At 41.4% G+C, this 21,359-nt stretch overlaps 2 protein-coding genes across 5 annotated transcripts in view; both read right to left on the bottom strand.

Annotated features, from left to right (window-relative positions):
• Positions 1-231: 231 nt before the first annotated feature.
• On the bottom strand, positions 232-8,465 carry ZNF622 (zinc finger protein 622). Of its 2 annotated transcripts, XM_033062428.2 has the most exons (8): positions 8,379-8,465; positions 7,928-8,135; positions 5,712-6,320; positions 4,000-4,269; positions 3,138-3,300; positions 2,221-2,333; positions 1,229-1,372; positions 232-572 (listed from the first exon to the last, which is right to left on the bottom strand). In XM_033062428.2, exons 3-8 carry the CDS (start codon positions 6,316-6,318, stop codon positions 445-447), a joined length of 1,425 nt encoding a protein of 474 aa, XP_032918319.1. In that variant the 5' UTR covers positions 6,319-6,320; positions 7,928-8,135; positions 8,379-8,465; the 3' UTR covers positions 232-444. The 2 variants fall into 2 exon arrangements, with proteins under 2 accessions (XP_032918319.1, XP_032918329.1); XM_033062438.2 differs by lacking the exon at positions 7,928-8,135 and having other exon boundaries at positions 8,379-8,403.
• A 514-nt stretch (positions 8,466-8,979) lies between these two features.
• LOC116997134 (reticulophagy regulator 1-like) overlaps positions 8,980-21,359 on the bottom strand; it is a 74,690-nt gene continuing 62,310 nt past the window's right edge. For all 3 annotated transcript variants that reach the window (XM_033061409.1, XM_033061418.2, XM_033061427.2), the window contains 4 exons: positions 20,093-20,230; positions 17,353-17,417; positions 16,068-16,194; positions 8,980-13,158 (listed from right to left, as the gene is read on the bottom strand). In XM_033061409.1, coding sequence (XP_032917300.1) covers positions 12,647-13,158; positions 16,068-16,194; positions 17,353-17,417; positions 20,093-20,230 — 842 coding nt within the window. In that variant the 3' untranslated portion in view covers positions 8,980-12,646. The remainder of the gene's footprint in view (positions 13,159-16,067; positions 16,195-17,352; positions 17,418-20,092; positions 20,231-21,359) is intronic.

Genomic DNA, 21,359 nt, shown 5'->3' with positions numbered 1-21,359 from the left:
CCAAAACACCCAGCTAATATGTCTGGCACCACAACTGAAAACATTCAATACACTCCATCTCAAACGTTTAGATCTAGGACCTCCTCTTGGCTTCAACCAGTTAGTAGAATTGGAAACAGAAGATTTTCAGACAAATGACAATGTCAACTGCCCCCCATAAATGGGCTGCACAAAGATGGGCAGCAGGACTATGCATGTATGTTCAGCCACAGCCATGACTACTCTGCCACATGTTTCACCAAAGATACTTTATTTTTCAGTTAGACCCACCATTATTTCAGCAGAGACAAGTTTCCTGCCATTCTTCTTTTTGCAGAGGAAGGCACACCAGCAAACACATCAGTATTTGACAGGTACCAAGTCCATTTTAATAAGAGAATCCGCAACCCCAAAGTCATTAAATCCCCCTTCCCATAACCAGCTGTAGGCAGCTCTCTTTGGAACTCAGAATCTGACTTGCATCCGGAAATGCATCTGCTTTGTAGCATTGTTACTCATTCCCGTCTTGAGCATCCACTTTGACTTCATCCTCTGCAGGTACTGCATGTCACGCTGCTGAGCAGAGACGGCCCCTGCAGGGAGAGGGAAGGGTGATGGATCAATGTTTGTCACCTTTGTTACAACCTATATGGAAACCAGCTGATCTGTCCATGTACTTCAGCAGTTACCTGTAGGTTTTCCTTCCCATACTGGCACTCTTCACTTTTCTCCGGGCAAAGCCCAGTTCCCTCTACAAATACCCATGACTGTGATTAAGGTAAAAGGTTGTTTTGCATTGTAAGCATGATTCTTATATTTCAAAAGTGGATATAGACCACAAACTGTTCTTATATTTCAAAAGTGGATATAGACCACAACACTGTTCTTATATTTCAAAAGTGGATATAGACCACAACAATGTTCCCCAACTGGAAAAGTATTCTGTCAAAGCATGACTTATGTTATATTATTAAATTGCAAGAGTAGTGGCTTGAACAGACAGAAACCAAGAAATCTCAGGAAGTCACCAAGTATCACGAACAACGGAATGAAAAATCTGCACAGCAGCTACACTGGATTTTAAAAACAAACTTCCTATATCTCCTTGGATGTCAGGAATTAAAATGAACCAAATAGAAGGCAAACTACTGTATAAACCCCATGTGTAAAGTAAAGTCGACCTCTGGAATTGTAGGGTGCTGACATCCCAGAGCCTCCTCCTCTATAAAGCCCTCCCATTGTCACTCACCTGCCTGCCCTGTCCAGCCCAAGGCTCGGTACTGTTGCAGTACCCGACCCACGGCTTTCTTGTTCTTCGCAACAGCCACGGCTCTTGTCACACCAAAACGCTGCTTGTAGTACCTCATCAGGGAACGGTGACCCACTCTGGCACCTGTTCACAGGAGGAGACATCTTATTATCCATCATGAAACAGCTTCTGAAATGGAGTACTCAATCACATTGTGAAAAACATGGAAAACTCCTCTGCTGAAAAATGTCTTTAAAGGGTCCAGAAACTTAAAAATTTTAGGATTACTAGGAACTCAATGTAATTGTTGTAAGAGCTGCTTGAAGAAAAAGCACAAAATGTGCTGCTGTTCAAGAGGGTCTTAGCTCAGATAACAAACAAGCAGTTATCAGAAAAAAAAAAATTTAATTACTGGAATGAGCAGAGGCAATGTTGTTTGAAGTGACAGTGATGCCACTTGCTGACATTCAGGAAAACTTGTGTAACTGCAGAGTTGGCAGCACTTTTCAGAATGAAAGGGCTGAGGTCCCCTCATACAAAATCACCAAACAAAAAAAAGCAAGCAAGAGTGCCAAATGCTGAACTAGAGAAAGGCTATTTAATAATTTAATTTACTGAATTAGGTAGGAGCTGGCTCTCTAAAAAAAAAAAACCCTGCACTATATACCTTTAAGTTATAGCCTCTCCAAGTTGTACTCAAACAAATATGGAAACTCTTGTTGGAGCATACCATGAGAGTCACATGATGATGAAGATGTAAAATGGGCAAAGCACCCCATTGCCACAGTCCACATATCCATCAGTGCTGAAGAAGTGGAACTACTTGGCAGTGAAAATAACGGAAGGTGAGGACATAACCCCAAAGACACTTAAATGCAAAACTACCTTCTTCCTTCCCAGAGGAAAACACAACAGTTGTCTGTACTGCAGGTACTGGAGGCAGATATGGGAAGTACAGAGACAGTAAGTTAAAACAGAAACTCGGTCCCCACCTGACGGAAGGATCAGCTCCATGGTGTCATCATCATAATCCAACTCTTTCTCTGTCAGGCGCTTTCCAGGACCCTCCACATCATTCCCATCCTCATGATCAGGGTAACTGCTCCTGTGGAAGAGCAGCAATATATGGTTTAAACATGGTGAGCAACCACAGCTATCCAGACCCACTCTACAAAAGAACCACCATGAACTGCTACAGCAAGGCACAAGCATTGCTATGTTTCACCTGCCTTGGTCTGAGAGTTCCTAACAGCAGAACCTTGCCCTGAACAGAGCCTGAAGACAAGGAACCTCTTTCCTCCACCCTGTTCTGCAACTCAGCACACTTCTGCTGCTGCGCACTTAACAGTGACTTACGGTGAAAAGCCACCACAGTGCAGGTCACCAGCTCTGCACAGCTACTGAACGAGTGCTCCCAAAAGCTCCACCTGTCACCATGATACGAGGTATTTCTGACCAACATGAACACAGCTTAGGATAAGTTGCAAGAAGTTCAACAAGAGTCCTCTAAATCACAGCAGTCCTGTTCAACTCCAGCTACACAATAAAACTTATGTAAGAAACCCGCAGTAGGTGTTAAGTCCATAATCTGTTTAAAAGGTAATGGGAAAGACAGTTATGACCTTTTATGGCCTTTGCCAGTGCACTGAAATCTCAATTCACTAACAGCAAACATACAAAACAGAATTCAAAATGTACTTTGACACAGGCCTGGTAATAACGGCCACAAAAGAAGACAACCAACCTTGTTGTTACCATTACCTAAGAGTGGGAAACCAGCAATGCAAAATAAGTACTGGAACTTGAAACACCACTTAATTTTAAGAATGAATAATAGTTTCTAATATGATATTTAATTGTTCTTTTGTCTGTCCCCACTTGTGTCCCCCTCAAAGAGAAATTACCTCACCTAAAATCATAGAAATCTGCAAATTCCAGGGCAGCATCTCCATCTGTGAAGAGTTTGCAGTGGCTTTTGTCATTCATATGAGCCTGGACTGCTTCCGTAGAGTAGAAGGATTTCCCCTTTTCATTGCACCAGATGCAGATTTTCCCAACGCCAACTTTCTCTCCTGCAGAAAACATTGGCACTTCTTTTGGTCTGAACAAAATCATCCTAGACAGTAATTAACACTTCTGTGACAAAGCCTTCCCAGCTTGCAGCAGAAAGACTTAAGAGGAGCCTTGAGCCCTTAATTTCCAGGACAGCCCTGCTGTTTCCATGCCTTGACCATATGGCCCCATCAGGGACAAGTCTGGTTCTTTAAAGATTTCTTGTGACAAATATGGGCCATTCAGTATTTTCAATAACAAATTTCACACTTCCAATGTGTTTTTCTATCCAATACTCCATCATTATTTTTAGACTTGAAGGATGATACGTTTTTTTCCTAGCTTTTAGCTCTCTTATGAGCATTGTAAACCAAAGAGACAAAATACTTGTGACTCACTGGTAGGGCAACACAGTTCATATGCAAGCTTTAGCAACAGAATTTTGTCCCACATTTCATGTTATCTGAACAACTTTCTCAACATCAGTAAATTATGTGAGATCTACAGGGCACATGACCATATTTGCTCATCCAAGTTTTTTCTCATTCTCCTTGAAAAACCTTTGATCCTGCTCATGATCAAAATACTGACAGCACTCAGACAACAACAACAAAAAAAACAAACCCAAACCAGAACTTTTGGTGAAATACCCATATGAAAATAAGCACTATCAGAATATAATTATCCTGACAAAAAAATTAGAGAACATTCAGTCATACCAAGATACTTGATTAGTCCTCTGAGATCCACAAGGTACTCTATGTCTGGAATAAAGAAGCTGTGGATTTTTGTCATATGTGCCACATTTTTTGTGAGAGATCTTGAGTGATGGGAACAGAACAAGCAGTCTGTGACTGGTATGGCTCCAACAGCAGGAACGCTTTCAGACTCTGCCTGTTGTTCCTCCTCTTCCACACTTTCCATCTCTTCGTCAGACCCAATGTCTTCATCAGAGACACTGTCTTCATCAGAATCCATATCTTCCCAGTCTTTTAAAGGAAGTTTTAAAAAAATATATTTATTTTATACTTTTCCCAAGTTAAATAAGTTCCAAATAAGTTAGGAAAACTTATACACTTAAAAACATCCTAGAATATATTGCATTCTTTGTTCTTACAGTTCTTACAGCTAAGCACCATACAGTCCAGGTGCAAGAATTTAGGACTGCCAGTAAAAGATATTTCTTTTTAAGATGCACAGCAAAGCACAAAGTTGCTCATAAAAACCACTGGCAGATCCGATACTTTTCCTCTTCCATTTTCTCAACTATTAGCACTTTACTGCTGTTTCTAGGCCTCAAATTTCATTCACCTCAGTGCAAGAACACAAGCATGTCTCACTGAAAGCAAGAAAACTCTGGTAACACCAGGAAAATACTCATTTCTAGCAGTGAGGGAAAACACACTCCTGTTAACACACTTAAAAGAACAATTAGTATTCAAAAACCTAAGATTTTCACAATACAATTTACGATTAACACATGAATACTAGACTAGCCAAGCAAGCTGGCTTCTTCTCTAGGTGTTATGATGTATGTTCAGAGGCAAATGTTTCTTCTTGTGTAGAATAGATTCACTGAACTGCAACTGAAACTTCAAGAGCACAAAACTGCTGTAACAGATGCAGTAACGTGACATGGGTTTCAGAAGCTGGAATGAAGCTCCCCCTCATTCATACCTATCCCCCTTGCTCAATCACCCCATTCATCTGCTCCAATAGATGCGTTTGGAGCTGCACTGTCAACTACAGCACTGAAAGCACCCACGTTAAAAATAACCCTTTTCTGGAAGTTCTGAAGCTCTGATCTTTTCAGCTGTCTGCTTTCCAGGTTGACCTCCAACACAGAGCTGTATTCACAGGAAAAGGCCACTGGGGAGGCAACTCTTAAACCCATTTTAACACAGACATCAACATGCTGAGAAGTGATGCCAGGATAAGAAGTAACAGTTTAAAGAACAAACTTTCTCCTCTGGTCTTGCTGGGCAGAGGGAAACAAAACCAGCCGCAGTCCCACCTCCCTTCAACAGATAGGAAATGAGTTGGGACAGTAGCAAATGATCATAACCTGAGTTTTGTTCATTTATTTTTCAGAAGTAGTTTTAGGGTAACCTGTTAGATTAGCCTTCTTTAAAGGAAACTGCCTTTGACATTTTCTGTGGGAAATACTGCTCATACTAATGACTATTTATTTCAATCTTTACATGCATTAATGTCTGTCTGTAAACTGAACTGCTGGCAGTTCAGACATTAATACAGAGTCGTTGACTGCAAACATGGGCCAACCTTAACTCCTTTGCTAAACTGAAAATTTAACCAACAGCAAGATCTTTTGTGATGGAAAATGCTGCACTGCTACAGAAATAGGAGGAAGCTTTTGCTCAAACCATAGCTTACCCCAAACTGTCTTCTATCAGTGTGTTTACTGCCTTACCTTCTTCATTATCCTCTTCTTCCTCTGCTTGTTGCTTAGCCAGCTTCCTTGCTTGCTGTTCAAACCACTGCAGCCGTGGAGGTATTTCTGGTCGTTCTCTGCTCTGGGACAAGCTGGCGCTTTCCCTGGAAACTGGAGAGCTACTTGCATCACTAGGAGGCAGAGGTGTCTTCTTTGGAGATGAAGATGGCTGGGCTCTGATGGCTTGCTGAATAGCTGTGTTCATTTCATCTTTATTTACACTCTCTGGGGCCAGTCCCTTTTCCAGATTCTTCTCATTTAATATTTTCACCTTCTTGCTGACAGCTTGAACAGCTTTCTTCTCCAGCTCCAGGTGCTTCTTGGACTTCAGGTGATTCTCATAGGCATTGAAGGTGGAGAACCTCTTGCTACACACTGTGCAGTAAGTGGCAGTGATCTTGTTCTGCTCCTCTGCTACTGCTCTCTGTGCCAGGACTCTCTCTTGGAAATTCTCAGCAGTGACAGGAGGCATGTCAGCAACTTTACGCTTCAGGTTGTACCTGTGCCAGTCGGTTTTGTAGTGGGCACGCTGAATGTCACCATCCTTGAAAGCCACACGGCAAGTGATGCAAGTGTAGGTGGCCATTACTAGAAAGTGGCAAAAAATAAAATCATGCAAGAAAAATTAAGTAACAGACACAAAAAATCCACCAACACAACATCCCAACAACTTTCTTTCAAGGCAGTATTAGACACACAGCTCTTGCACAGAATTAAATTTATTTAACACCAGCATCAACAATGAGTGCGGTATTCATGAGCAGGAGCAAGAGAGGAAATTTATAAATAAAAGACTTTGAGCTTACTTGTACCACAGTAGCAGCTGAGCATCCCAGCTCTGGATGCAGAAGGCTGTGCCTGTTGGGATTGGGATGCAGGAGATGGCCCCTAGTCACATACTTCTGAACAGTATCTCAGTAGCTCTACGCTTTTCTTTCTACACTGGAGATCAGTGATAAAGGTTCTTAACAAGCTCATGTTCTGCCAACTGTAAGACTTTGAGGAGACCAGTGATTCCTCAGAAATAAGGGTAAAAAGGGAAAACCTGCTTACAGGCCTATTTCCTACTTCCCACAGCCTTATTAAATGGCTAAAAAAAGAGGTACTGCATTTAAAAATAAAGCCTTCTTAGCTACTTTGGAGCAGTGCATGTAGTGTTGACAACACTTTACCCTGCAGAGCTGTTCATCTGGAGATGCAGTCCGTCATGCCTAGGTCTAGTCACTGCTAACCCCGGTCTCCCTCCCCTTCCCACCATCCAGCTGAGCCGTGTTACCGGGGCGAGTACAGGACAGCTGCAGAGCAGTGACCTGCCACTGATGCTGTCCTTTACAAATCCACACATGAAACTCAGCTTTTTTTCTTTCTTAAAGAAGTTGAAGGAATTTCTTAAATGGTCCAAAAGCAAAGATCAAAGAAATTGCGATCTGGAGATCACAGAAAACATCCTCATCCCTTAATTGATTTAGAAAAACTATGGCTTAATCTGGAGAAAAAGAGGATGAGGGGGTCTGAAAGCAGGGAGAGGAAAAGCAGCCCCTCCCTGAAGCTACTAACAGGGAGAAGCAGTGGCAGAAGTCATAAACACGTAGAGTCAAAACACACATTACGAAATGCTCATTCCCTGGAACCACTGGGCTCCTTACTTATCATTGTTTGTGCTATCTACAGTGTGACAGTGACAGGGGGAGATGCAGAAAATAAAGGTCATATTATTTTATCTTATTTTATAAGCATCTACTCAGTGTAACAGATGCGTTTTGTACTCTCCGCCCTCTGAGAGATCTGAGTGTTGGCTCCCTGCCCCTCTCCCCGCCCAAGCACCAACCTTTGCCATAAACCGGTGATCCAGCACCACGCTGGCTGTTAGTGACAAACTCCTTGCAGGACTCTGAGACAGAACACTGTTCTGGTCCATGACGACAGACAGAAACTACATGCAACACTGCCACCGGGGCATTTAAAAACACTCCATCTCCTCCCGCTCGCCCCACCCAAAACAAAGCGGCTCAGAAGAAGAAGTTTGTAACTAAGACAAAATAAAGCCATAAATCTTCACCTCTGACTGGAGTCATGTTTACAGCTCAAACTGCATAAACCAGAGGAATCCCCTATAATTACACGACAACTTCCTACCGGCCGCCTGCATTTTCCCCTCCCGTTTTAGGCCACAGGACCGAAGCCCCGAGTCCTACCTGGTGTGGGGCCCAGCAAAACGACACCCCAGGCGCTCACAAGCCCGCAGCACAGCCAAGCCCTTCCAGATAAATCGCGACTTCCCCTGAGGCTCTTTACTACGGCTGACTTTTAGCTGCCTTCGGTTGGATTTAAACCGAGCCCGTGTCCCAAATCCTGGTACAAGGCAGGTGTTTACCACACGGACAACAAAAATCCGGGCAAAACCTATAGATAAATTAATACAAATAAAATTTAAAAAGAGATAAGATGGGGCGTAGGCGGCACCCGGGAGCCACCAGGCCAGGCGTGGATCAGGCCGGGCTCACAGGAGCCTGCATCCCCAGGGAGCGCAGCCGGCTCGGCCGGGCCACGCCGCCTGTTCCCCACCCTCGCCGAGCCATGCCATGCCATGCAGTGCGGTCCCGTCCCGTCCCGTCCCATCCCGCCCCCCAGGCCCAGGACACGCACCTACTGCCGGCGAAGCTGGCGGTGCCGGGCGCGGGGCGGGGCGCGCGGGCAGGAAGTGCGGGCAGGAAGCGGCCGCGCGGCTTCCGGCGGGAGCGGCCCGCGCCCGCCCCCTGGCGGCCGGAGGGCACCGGAGCGGCGCCCACGCCGCCCTGCCGCACTGCGGGCTGGGGTTGGTTTGGGGTCCGTTTTTTCTTTTTGTTTTGTTTGTTTGATTGTTTTCACAGAATCAGTTAGGCAGGAAAATATGTCTTAGATCATCGAGTCCAACCTATGGCCCAACACCGCCTTGGTGTTAACTAGACCATGGTACATCCAGTCTTCCTGAAACGCCTCCAGGGACCGTGACTCCACCACCTCCCCGGGCAGCCCCTTCCAGTATCTGATCGCCCTTTCCGTGAAGAAATTCTTCCTGATGTTCGAGCTAAGCCTTCCTTGTTGCAGCTTATGCCTGTCTTCTTGTCCTGTCACTGGTTCCCTGGGGAAGAGGCCGAACCCCCCCTGGCTCGCACCTCCTTGCAGGCAGCTGTAGAGGCTGATAAGGTCACCTCGTTTGTTGTTACAGGGGTTTTCCATTTCCGGAAGCAAACACACAACGAGATGATGAAAGATAAAAACTAACACATATTTATTAAAACAATCAATATAATAGTTCCATGTTTACAAAACAGTGATCAGGCAGGTAAAGTGCTGCAGAATACTTAAATACGGACATTTTGTAATTCTCCAGTTTCTGGTTGCCCGGGTGGGGGTTACTCACAGACTGCGACGCCGCTCATGTGCTGAGAACAGACGTGGAGACTACAGGGATTTGTTCAGAAGGCTGGGTCAGCCTGGAAAAAGTGCAGAACGAACACAGAACAAGTAGAACGAGTATCTCTTCAGATCTGTTACTTTGGGTTACAATTATTTAACTTCCTCTGCATAGAATGGTATTTTTTTCCACTAACAAACAGAAGAATGGTCAGCAAGTGTGTGCTACGTACACATGGAAAACCAGTGTGCTGGAAATGGGTGGTTTTGCACTGGATTTGACACGTTCAAGGCCACCAATCTGATGGTGATCCTGTCACTTACGTGTGCAGACACAAAGGGAAATTTTCTGAGTATGAAAGAGTGACCTGCATCCCTGCCCTGACACACGTCCTTTTCTTCTGCAGGATGTGTGAAGAAGGCACTGCAAGGCACAGGAGGGTGAGCCCTTTGCTGCCAGGGGCGAGCACACACACAGCACAAGCAGCACGGATCCCAGGGCAGGATCACACACTGTTACCCCATGGCATCGGCTCTGTGCTGCCTGTGTGCCTTTTGGCTGGAGATCACACGCAAGCAGGCTTCCCATGGAAAAACTGCAGGTTTCAAAGCTATGTACTGCCTTCTACTCCCTTGCCTGTCTTCCTGCCCATGCATTCAGTTTGAAGGATGGGAAGGTGATGACAGTGCTTGGTAGGAAAGATACTATGGACATTGTGACAGGAATTTTTAAGGAACTGCTATTTTGTGGCTGCTGCTATAATACAGCAAAATAAAGTTTTCTCAAGGGATTTCCAACTGAGGGCAGTGTGAAAGGGATCCACAAAGGACAGAAACATTTTCTTGTGTTTTGCTGGTGAACTGCTGGCAGTGGAATGTATTGTGTCCAAGCGAAGTGTTTCTTACATGTGGTTGTGTGGAAGGGAAGAGATAATTAGACATATTTTTACTACCTGAGGAAGAATATTAAATGTTACAGAATTACATCTTTCCCATTACACAGTATTTAGGGGCTTGAATGGACTTGGCTACCATGATAGCAGAAAAAAATTCTGAAGACACTTAGATAAACAACTATGTGCCTAACTTTAATGATTTTCTTGTTCAAGTTCTGATTGTTTTTTTCTTTCTGAAAAAAAAAAATGAGAGTTGCACTGGAGAAAAATCAATCTATTTACTTATCTTGAAACCAGAAAATGGGTAATTTACAAAAAGTCTGAGAAACTCCTCCAACTGCTTTTCTTTCTGATCTAATCTATTATCCTAGAAGAGTGCCCCTGTGTTACATACTTTTATAACCACAAGTATTTTTCATAAAACAACAATAAAGTGCACGCTGTTACAATGCCACCATTGACAGCCAGCTAGTCTGTCCTGCCAATCTGCTCCAGAAAAGCCTGTGAAGGACTGCTCCCTTCCTCCCGCCTCTCACTGTCCTGCAGCCTGTTTCCCCTTCTGGCACCAGTACTCCTGGACAAGGAAGCACGCAGTTGTTAGGGGATCCTACAAAGCTTCATCAGCAACTTGGATTTGTATTCTTTTAACTGAACAGATTGTCCTGAATATGCGGCAAGGAAATGAGGCTTTTAAGTCATCTGAGAACTTTTAAAACTCACAGATTTTTCAACAAAAACTTTTTAAAATTTTGGTTGGGTATTTTAGTTTTTTGTTTATTTGTTTTTTCCAAATGAGAAGAACGGGCTGGTGAAAACTAAAGAAACTTAGCAACTAAGGCTATGGAAGTGATGTTGACCATGTTCTCTAATGATTTCCAGAAACTCGGGTGTTGAGATATTGTAATTTTGAAAGCTGCATCTTGTGGGATCTTTATCCAGCATCCACTTATTTCATAATGTATTTGATAATGAAGGCACAGGCTTACCCTTTTATTGGTAAAGGACAGCAAACACAGTCAATATGCATTACTGACACAAAAAGCACAAGCAACAATAAAGCTAGTGTCAAAAAATCTGAGCATCTTTCCTTTTGCTATACTCTTTTTGGCCATCCGCCTATTTTTCCACCTCCAAAGGAAAAAGATATACAAAATGAAGTTAGTTTCAAACACAGGTTTACCTACACATATATGTTAGTGCAAGATTTTTATTATCTGTTGCTGTACTTTTTGAGGGTCCTAGATAACAGTATTTACCTCTTCAAATGCCAGCAAATGGAAATTTACTTGAGTAGTAGTAGCAGCTGACATGGTCCCTCAACTTTGCTAATGGTTTACATCACATTAAGAAAACTAGCTTTATTTCTTCCTATTTCTTGGATTACTATCACTTGGTATTGCAATGCACTTTTGTCACAGGTGAACAAAAAAGCCCTAGAAAAATAAGTTATCTGCTTGAGATCCCATGCCACTCACTCAGCATGTGTGGACTTTAAACTGGCAAATAATTTAAACAAGTTTTTTTTTAACCATATTTAAATTACATGCCAAGAAGAATATTCTGAGTGTCTTCTCTAGCCACTGACCTCACCAAATGCTTCTAAATATCTTAAAATAATCAGCTTGCAACACAAATTTTGTTGCAAGTGGAAGCAGCTATCATGGAAAAAAAAGCCAAACCAAAACCTACAGAATCTTGAATTAAGGAAGTGGCAACTAAAAAGCTGTTATGCTTTTTTTTTTACATCTCTAACCTCTACTCCAAACAATAACTACCCTCACCTGCTCCCAAAAAGGTTGTTCAGTTTACACAATACTAACTTTTAAACATAAAGATTCATTGGCTGACTTCACATGGGCAATACTGCCAAGGACCAGACTCCATCAAGGAACACAGCAGGTGGTCAGTCATATAGCATGCCACTTTACAACTCTACAAGCCTATAACAGCAAAAAATTTGGAAATGCATCACCATATCCAAAATAATTCAAAGGTTTTAAGTATGAAATCTAGGGGGTTTTACAGTGTTGCACACATATTTAAACTCGAGTTGTGCCAGGTAATGTGTTTTATATATAGTAGATGCGCTACAGATAATGCTAACTGCAGGGATCCATACTTTCTGATAGGATTGAAGGAGGTGATATGCAGTTAATCTCACTGCAGCCCTCTGGTAATTTGCTCTCACAATATTAATTGTATTGCATGATTGGAGAATTAGAGTAAATAAACTGCCGATATTGAAAATTTGGCTCAGGACCCCAAAATAGATGGTTGGCAAAAAGGTAAAAGAAACCTCTCTCTCAGCTGTTTTGAACTGACTTCCACCACACATCTGCAACCAAACAGTGGATAGATAATTCATTTCCATGCTATTACATTGAGGTATAACTACCAGAAATATTAAACTATCAGTATTAGCTGATATTTATCCAGTTAATTCACTCTGCATAAGGGAAATTATTACAACACATCTAAAGGGACAGTTAAAGCTTACAGCTCAGAATTTTCTTCTCTCACTTTTTCTTTTCTTTTTTTTTTTTTTTTTTTTTGCATTTGATGATTTTTTTTGTGTGTGTTTTATGTTTAATTTCTTCAGTTGTACCAGCTGCAACTTCCAGGTTAATGACTTCCAAGCAGATTTGAAAGGAAGCCTGAAGACTTTTTCTTTTCCTGGGATTCTGCTTCTTGACCTTGTGAAAGTCCCAATTCTTTCTCAATCTGCTCTAGCTCAGACTGGTCAAGCAGTTCAAAATCATCACCTTCCTCTGTGTCTGTCTCCTCGCTCAAACTGGGTGCTGCTTGTGAGGGAGCTTGCTGTAGGGACTGCAGTTGGTCTTTGATGGCAGCAGACACCGCAGCTGTGATGACATTGCCAGCAATTCCACTCATTAAATTAAAGGTTTGGTCACTGGTCAAAGGCAAGGACAACCCTGCAGTGGATGGTCTCTCTTTACTCTGTCTGGAGGTGTGATCCGCCTTGACATCAGTTTGCTCTTTCCTTCGCTTTTGCTGGACGGGCAAACCGATGCTTGAGTCATCGTCATCATTTGTGCCAGCACCATTTTCTAAAGAGGGAAACTCTAAAAGATCTCTAGCAAAAGCTTCTTCATGATCACTAGGTCGGTCAAAATCTATTACAGGGTTAACAGAAGAAAACAGTGTTAGCACTCACAAAAGGTTTCCTTTCTCCTTTTTCACAAAAAGCAGCCATATGTAAAAATGCAAGTAACAAGTGTTCTTCTGAATACATTTACTAATCCCTACTCTAGTAGTCCTCTAATAGAAGGAGCTTTTTGTGACAGCTAAAACAAAATGGTTTTGAAGTCATAAATCTAGCGCCCCAAATCAACTGGCATTAACCTATTTGAATAAAAGAACTTTTTAAAGCCAACTTTTTAATGTATCTATCTGTAATGAAACAACCCATGCAAATCTTCAACACAACTATTTCTAAATATCCCAACCACATGAAGTCCTAAAATTTATTTTTCTTTACTATATGTAAACTACAAATATGTAAACATGTACGACAAGCTTTTAATATGCATATGGAATAATAAAAAGAATGTTTATCTGTTTAAATAAAGATATAAAACCAATGTAAGGACTAATTTCCTTTTTGTTTCTTGGCCAATGCTTGTATTAAAAAGGAAACAGAAAATGGAAACTCTACAGATGATCAGAATTGTTTCATGTTTTTGAGAGGATAAAAAGCATGATGTAATCAAACATTTAATTTTAATGACTGCATTAATGAATGACACAATATTTGTTATTAGAAATGTGTAAAACATACTGTGGAGTACATGGCCTGTGGAAGAGGCCTAAATAAGCACAAGAGAGAGAATACTTTGATCAAGTGTTTGAACGAGAAGGTAAAAAGTAATCAGTTTGAACTTACTTTCTATGAAAACTAGCAATAGGAGCCTGCTGTAGGAGCATTCATAAGGGTTTAGGAAATAAATCCTAAATTGACTCATAATGTCATTTTCTCCATTTTGTTTGGGAAGGACAGGCTGGGAAGGTGAGGAGGAAGGGTTATGCTGCATGCGGAGTGGTGCCTCGAATGCACAGAGCTCTGACAGGAGATGTGCCAGTCCTCAGGTGCATCCCATTTGGTCTTGCACTTTTGTGTATGTTCCATTTGCTGGAATGCTCCATGGGGAAGAAGAGTGTATGCTGCTATTTTTCACTTAGCAGACTTTGAACAGAGTTTCCCAGATGGTCCTTACAGCCAAGCTGGTGAGCGAACAGGGTAAGGGAACTGTAAGGTGGGTGGAAAAGTGGCAGGACTGCAGGGCCAAGGCAGTGACACAAGGCTTCATCAGCAACACAAGATGCAGCTGGAGGCTGGTTATTGGTATCTGTCACAGGGAATGAAACCAGCACCTTTCAAGGTTCTTATTAATGACTTGGATGACAGGCTGGCACTCTGCAAGTTCATGGGCAGAAAGGAATTGCTGTGGGGCAGGTGTATTTGATATTCTGGAGGTCAGGATGCCTTCAGAGGGACCTCAACAGGCTGGAGAAAGGAACAGGCTGAAAAGGAACAGCATGACATTCAACAAAAGAAAATGTGAAGTCTTGCATCTGGGATGGAATAACCTGTGCAGCAGTACAGGCTGGGGGCAACAAGACAGAAAGCAGCTTTCCAGAGAAAGATCTGTGGGCAGCAAGTCAGTGGTGTGCCCTTGCAGAAAGGAATGCCGACCACACACTGAACTGTAGTAGCAAAATTGAAAGCAGAAAGTCAATGGAAGGGATTTTCCTCCACTATTTAGCAACTGAGAGTACACATTGAAGTACTTTGGCCAGTTTTGACCTTTCCTGTTCTAGACAGACAATGGCATACAGGACTGAATCCTCTGGAGGGCCAGCATGATTATTTAGGGAGCTAGAGAACAGGATGTATGTAGATGCTGAGAGAATGGGCCTCATTTGGCCCCAAGAGAAGGTGGTAAAGGGGGAATCAGTTTAACTACTGAATGGGAAGGCAGAAAGAAGATGGGCCTGACTCTTCCAGAAAGTACACAGTGAAAGGATCAGAGTAAACTGACACAAACTGGAGCATGGGAAATTTTGACTCACTGTAAGAAAAAAAACCTTTTCATCATGAGGGTAAGCAAATATTGAAAAAGGCTTTCCAGGGAAGTTGCTGAATTTTTACCACTAGAAGTGTTCAGAATCCAGTGGTCACAGCCCTGAGAAATTTCATAAAGCTTTAATGAAGAGCTTTAAACTGCTTTGGATAGGAAGATAGATGACATAAATGACAATTGCTTTTTACAACTTATGTTTCTGTGATCATACAATGCTGTCTATTTACAACTTGAAATATTAGGAAAATAACTGAAATTATTGATTTGGCCTGTAGTATCATCCTGCTTGTTATATACAGGGAACTTTTCCTAGGAGAAATGCAAAATGAGCAGAGCGACAGATCCACAGGTGAGATTACACCAAAGTACTGTTGTCCTTAATCTTTATTTCAGCAAAGTGTTTACTGATAGCTTGGTCTGTAAAAAGTAATAACTTTTTTCTGGTCAAGATCAAGCCAAGTGCTTGAGAATTTTTTCCTGATCTAAGTTTCCATAGGCTCATTGCTGGCTGTCTTAATTTCTAGTAGTAAAACCTGATAATTTAATTGGCTGTTTTACAAGTCAGTGTATTCACAGTTTCTTCCTCAGCTTTTATATGCATATCTTACCCACAAAAACACCGGTAGTAATTTAAAAAGGTTTACTTGCTTAAAAGGTTTGGTAGAAGAGAGTGCTGCATCTGGCATATATTGAATGTGCTGGTTTTACCCAGCGCTATTTATTAATTTAGTCCCTTGCTGATGTACTTTAACATTTTTAAGATGAGGACAGTTCTTACACAAGATGTATCCCAAACTAACAACACTCTAAAATTAACCTTAAATTTTGTTTTAAGAGAAAAGTAACAACCCCAAAACCTTCTGTCCTCAAATTGTCTAATAATCTTGAGGTAACTTGCATGTGGGGAATCCACTGATGATATAGATGAAGCTGTTACATACCGTCAGATGTGTCAGTCTGTGGAGAATACCCCTCAGATAAGTTAAAGGTCCCATTATCGGTCCAGGATACTTCTGAGACATCTGTGTCAGACACTGACAGCTCTTTGGCAACAATTGCAGGACTAACCTACACAGAAAACAGTCCCATAAATGGTATTCTCACGTTAAAAAAAAAGTCACACTACAGAAAGCCAATGCTTAGAGACTGAAAAAAATCCCTTTTGTATGTCATAGCAACATAAATCACTTCCTATTTAAGCCTTAATTGAAGAAACATGAAAATACTATACAATGCTTAGAAGTGAAGCATCCCTCTTTGCAATTACTAAAGGCTGTATTATACTAAAGAAGCATAGAAAATTCCAGTTATTCATTCTGAAAGCAATCTTACTGTAATGAAAGCAAAATAAGGCTGCAAATATGAAGTATGCATAATGTAACAAAATGAATAAACTTAGACCAGAAAAAGCAGTCAAGTATTTATAAGACCATCAAAAATCAGGTGATAAAAAAAATCATTATCCTTTACCAATTTATTGAACAATATTTAGTTATATCAGCTACAAATTTTTATCTCGTGGGATATATTTTTGGGGTTTTTTTCCCCCCCAGCACAAAACCACCTCTGAAGCAATCACTGTTGAATTCAGTCTTTATACACTACTGATCAAATACTGCATAATAATTCCTATTAAGATGATTTTTTTAATATCAACTGGTATTCTGATTATAACAGAAAAACCTTTGCCATACAGTCATTTAGAATACTAGGAGAAAAAATGAGAAATTTGAGTGTTCTCATACATATCTAGAAAGATTTTATAGATAGTGTACCTATTTGCACCATGACTGAAAATTATTAGACAAGTGATTACAAAAATATCTGAAAAATTACATAGGGTTTCTATTAATGTTTCCCTTTTGTTTTTAATTTGATAAAAATCAACTGCAATTTCACTGTTGGAAATAAAAGTAACCACCTTTGCTTTTAAATATTAATGTACTTATTCTAAAGCCAATACAAAATAAACACATTCTTAGCTCAGTAGGCCAATGAAACCATTACCTTGAAGGCCAGAAGTCACAAATGCAGTAGGTTGATTAGTATAAGGCTAAAGGTGGAGACTATGAATCACTTCTAAAGCATACTGCTTAGTTCAGGAACACAGCCTCCTGGAGAGGTTAAAGTCTTCCACAGAAGAACAATCTAGACAGCAATCTAGATAGTCTCTCATTATCTATATAGATTTTAAAAGCAAGACAGGGCTGACTGAAAAAAAGTCACCTTAGGACACAGAGCTGATATGTCTAATTCACTGTCATCTTCTGTGGGTTTTGTTTTTGCTGTTTCTGAAAGAAAAAAGATATATTTTTTATCCTACTCATGACAACAGATTTTCAGTGTGTTTTCTATGTCACACAGCTTATGTAGCACACTAACCTTCCACCTGCTGACACAGTGCATCGTTTATGTGCTGTGCTACCAGGGAAAGAAGCCTGACTGAGAGGCTGGCTGCTTATCAAAATACAGCAACGAAAGTGGGAGAAAGAATGTTATTCTGAATACATTCCAGTAGATCTGTTTACCTGCATTGTACTTCCTTCAGGAGTCTCTGTTGCTCACTAGAATGTCATCTGCCCTGGCAATAGGTATCTCTCTTTCAGACTACACTGCTGGTAAAATGCACTGGTGTAAAATGCACATGCTGTTAGAACAGGCTGTGTAGTTATCCCACCACATTACTTTTACATGAGAACGTGCAATTTTCTTGATAATTGCATGTAATCTTTACTCACAAACCCCTTCTTCTACCAACACCCAGCTACCCTGCATTCACATATGCAAATATGCATATAAAGCATACTCTGAAGTGTGGTAGAATGTTGCTTCTTACAGATGAGCAGAGATAGAAATTTTGCCTCCTCTATCTGAGAATCTCTTAAACCAATGGGAAATGAAAAACACAGTCATAATGTTCTTGGTTGCTTCATCCTGCAACTTATTCTTTCCTCTCTTGTGCCAACACAAGTTTTGTGAGCCCACGTGGTGAATCCAAGGGGCAAAGCAAGGTAGATAACTTGTCTGGATTAAATTAAACTGGAGGATGAGATGCAGGAAATGTATCTAACCTCAACCATTTTCCCAGTGCTGACTTATGAAGTTTATTAAACTATAGTCTGATCTTTTTCTCTGCCAGTTTCACTTAAAAAACTGAACAAGTAGAATAATGCATGAAAGAAAATTTCCAGTGCATTATTCCTTATTTCCAACTACTGTCACATTACATCTAAGAGAAGGGGAAAAGACACATGGTGGTTCTCCTTGGGTCTAGGAACAGCACATTGTATAATTGTATAATAGTAAATTGTATAATGGTAAAATGTAAATTGTATAATGGTTACAAGAAATGGATGTTTTACAGCAGATATTAACTTGACTGATGTAGCACTAATTAAAAAGGGTAGGCTACCTGCAAGTAGTGTGACTACACAACAAAGGTTTAATTCCCAAAACTAGAGCATGCACAAAAAACAAACTATGCTGTTCATATACAGATTTTCCTTGAAATAGCTTTATTGCTTAAAATCTAAAAGTTTCACATATTAGAAAGATTTTGAGTGAGATAGGCAAGAATTTGTTTTAAATTGATTTCTCCCATTTCCACGTAGAAACTTGGATTAATTTGTAGCTGCTGTCCTGTGGCAATTCTTATATGCTTTTGGAGTATTTGGAGAAGAAAACAAATTACAGTAATTTCACGAGTATAAGGCACATCGGATTATAAGGTGCACTTCTGGGCGTCAGCAAATTTCCAAACTTTGTCCATATATAAGGCACATTGGACTATAAGGCGCACTTTTTTTTGCAGCGAGGATCCATGCACAACAAAGTAATGAATTAGTAATGGAATCGTGTGATTGCGGGATTTACTGGCAGGTGCTCAATTTGCAAACATTTTCCACGGATTGGCATAGCCTTTAAACGCAGCCCCAGGCGCCCTCCCTGTGCCGCAGGTCCCGACACTCCCGCCCGCCCCCGGCGCCGGCTGGCATGGCTCTCGCGGCTCGTGGCTGGGCTCACAGCTCGCACTTCCAGGTTGGCAAATTTCTGAACTTTGTCCATATATAAGGCACACCGGATTATAAGGCACACTTCTGGGTTTCGAGCAAAATTTTAGTCAAAAAGGTGCGCCTTATAGTCATGAAATTACTGTATTTTTTGCTGGAGGGAGTGCATGGCAGATTTAAACACAGGAACAGAGTTTGGTCTCTTACTGAAAATTCTGTTATGTGCAGTAATTATACACGATTATAAGCCACACCCTTTTGACTAAAATTTTGGTCCCAACCCAGAAGTGTGGCTTACACTCAGGAGTGGCCAATATATGGACGAAGTTAAGAATTTAGCCAACCCGGAAGTGCAAGCCTGCAGCAGCCCTGAGCTGAGCCGGAGCCCGCCCGGCCCCGGCGGCGGGGCAGTGGGGCCGATCCAAGCCTGCATGGCTCCGAGCTGAGCCAGTACACCCTGAGACCCCGTGAGCATCCTCGCTGCGAACGAAAGTGCGGCTTATAATCCTGTGCAGCTTATATATGGATGAAGAACGAAAATTTGCCGACACCTGGAAGTGCAGCTTATAATCGTGAAATTACTGTACTTATTTTGAGACGCTTGAGTGAGTCTCTGCTGGGCAAGTTTGCCTTATCTAAAGAGAAATAATCATTGCAAGCTTACAGCAAGTAGTTTTTTTCTGAAAACTTACAAGCAGTATATCTAATCATATACAAAGAGCTTGCTTTGTTTTTTTCCATGAAGTAATAATTTCTTTATTATCATACTCAGACATTTGACATACATTGTCACTCCTTATAAAGCTAATAACAGTAGCCAGGTTCAAAGCAAGAAATATCTCTACAGTTGGCTTCTCAGGACAAACCAAATTTTCTGCAAGGTGAATAAAATGCTCTGCATACAGAAATATAATAATATTATCTAATAATATATGGGACTATAATTAACTACTTACCAGATCTCTCTTTTTTCTTCTGGTTGATATATTCCACTATTCCAAAATCTAGTTTCATCAGAAAAGCCTTTATTTTACTGCACAGTTTCTGTCCAAATTCATTGCACTTAAGGAAGGGACATAAAAAGGCACACAATACTGTGATAAAAATGAAGACAGAGAAAAAAATCGTATTTAAATATTGCTGTACAAGAAGTTACTCATAAAGCTTAAACAATGCCTTTGCAGAAGATAACTACTAATTTTACATAATGCAGTTAGTTTTACATGAAAATGTACTGTGAAATGCCCATGTCAGACACTTCTAAGGTAAAATCCAGTTTTCAGGAGTCATTCCTACTCATCATAGAAAGTACCATTATGACCATGTCAATTGACATACTTTTTACTATCAATAAGACACGATTTATGGTCATTATAATATTTATCATTACCTTGACTTAGCCTGATTTTGATACCTCAACTTGACAAACCTGACTATGCAACATTGTGCCGGAATCAAAACACTCAAAAAACTTGCAAGCTGACTTCCGTATGACAAAAAATTGTAAAAAATTTTTCTGTATATCTAACTTAAATTGACCCTCCTTCAGTTTAAAACCATTATCTCTTGTGCTATTGCAACAGACACTGCTCAAATGTTTGTCCCCAGCTTTCTTATAAGCCCTCTCTATGAACTGAAAGGCCTCTCCCCAGGGTGTTCTCTTCTCCAGGCTGAACATCCCCAACTTGCTCAGCCTGTCTTCATAGGAGAGGTGCTAGGGCCCTCTGATCATCTCCATGTGTCTCCTCTGAACTCAACAGGTCCATGTCATTCCTGTGCTCAGGATGCCCAGGACTGCAGGTGGGGTCTCACCAGAGCAGAGCAGAGCAGAGCAGAGCAGAGCAGAGCAGAGGGGCCGAATCCCCTCCCTCCCCTGCTACCCAAACTGCTTTGGATGCATCCCAGGACATGTTTGGTTTCTGGGCTGTGAGTGCCCATGGCTGGGTCATGTCCAGCCATTCCAACATCCCCAAGTTCTTCTGGGCAGGGCTGCTCTGATCTGTTCATCCCCAGCCTATGCTCATACCAGGGTTTATCTAAACCCAGGAGCAGCACTTTGCACTTGATCTCGTTAAATCTCATGAGATTCCCACGCACCCACTTCTCGAGCTTGTCCAGGTCCCTCTGGATGCTATCCTGTTCCTCAGACTGGTCAACTGTACCACAGAGATTGGTGTCTTCTGCAAACTTGCACAAGTGTGTAAACAGGTATATAAATAAATA

The sequence above is a fragment of the Catharus ustulatus genome, chromosome 1 (assembly GCF_009819885.2).
Source record: "Catharus ustulatus isolate bCatUst1 chromosome 1, bCatUst1.pri.v2, whole genome shotgun sequence".
Taxonomy (NCBI): Eukaryota; Metazoa; Chordata; class Aves; order Passeriformes; family Turdidae; genus Catharus; species Catharus ustulatus.
Note: the sequence above shows the minus strand (reverse complement) of the source record. Positions and strands in the feature narration are given on the sequence as shown.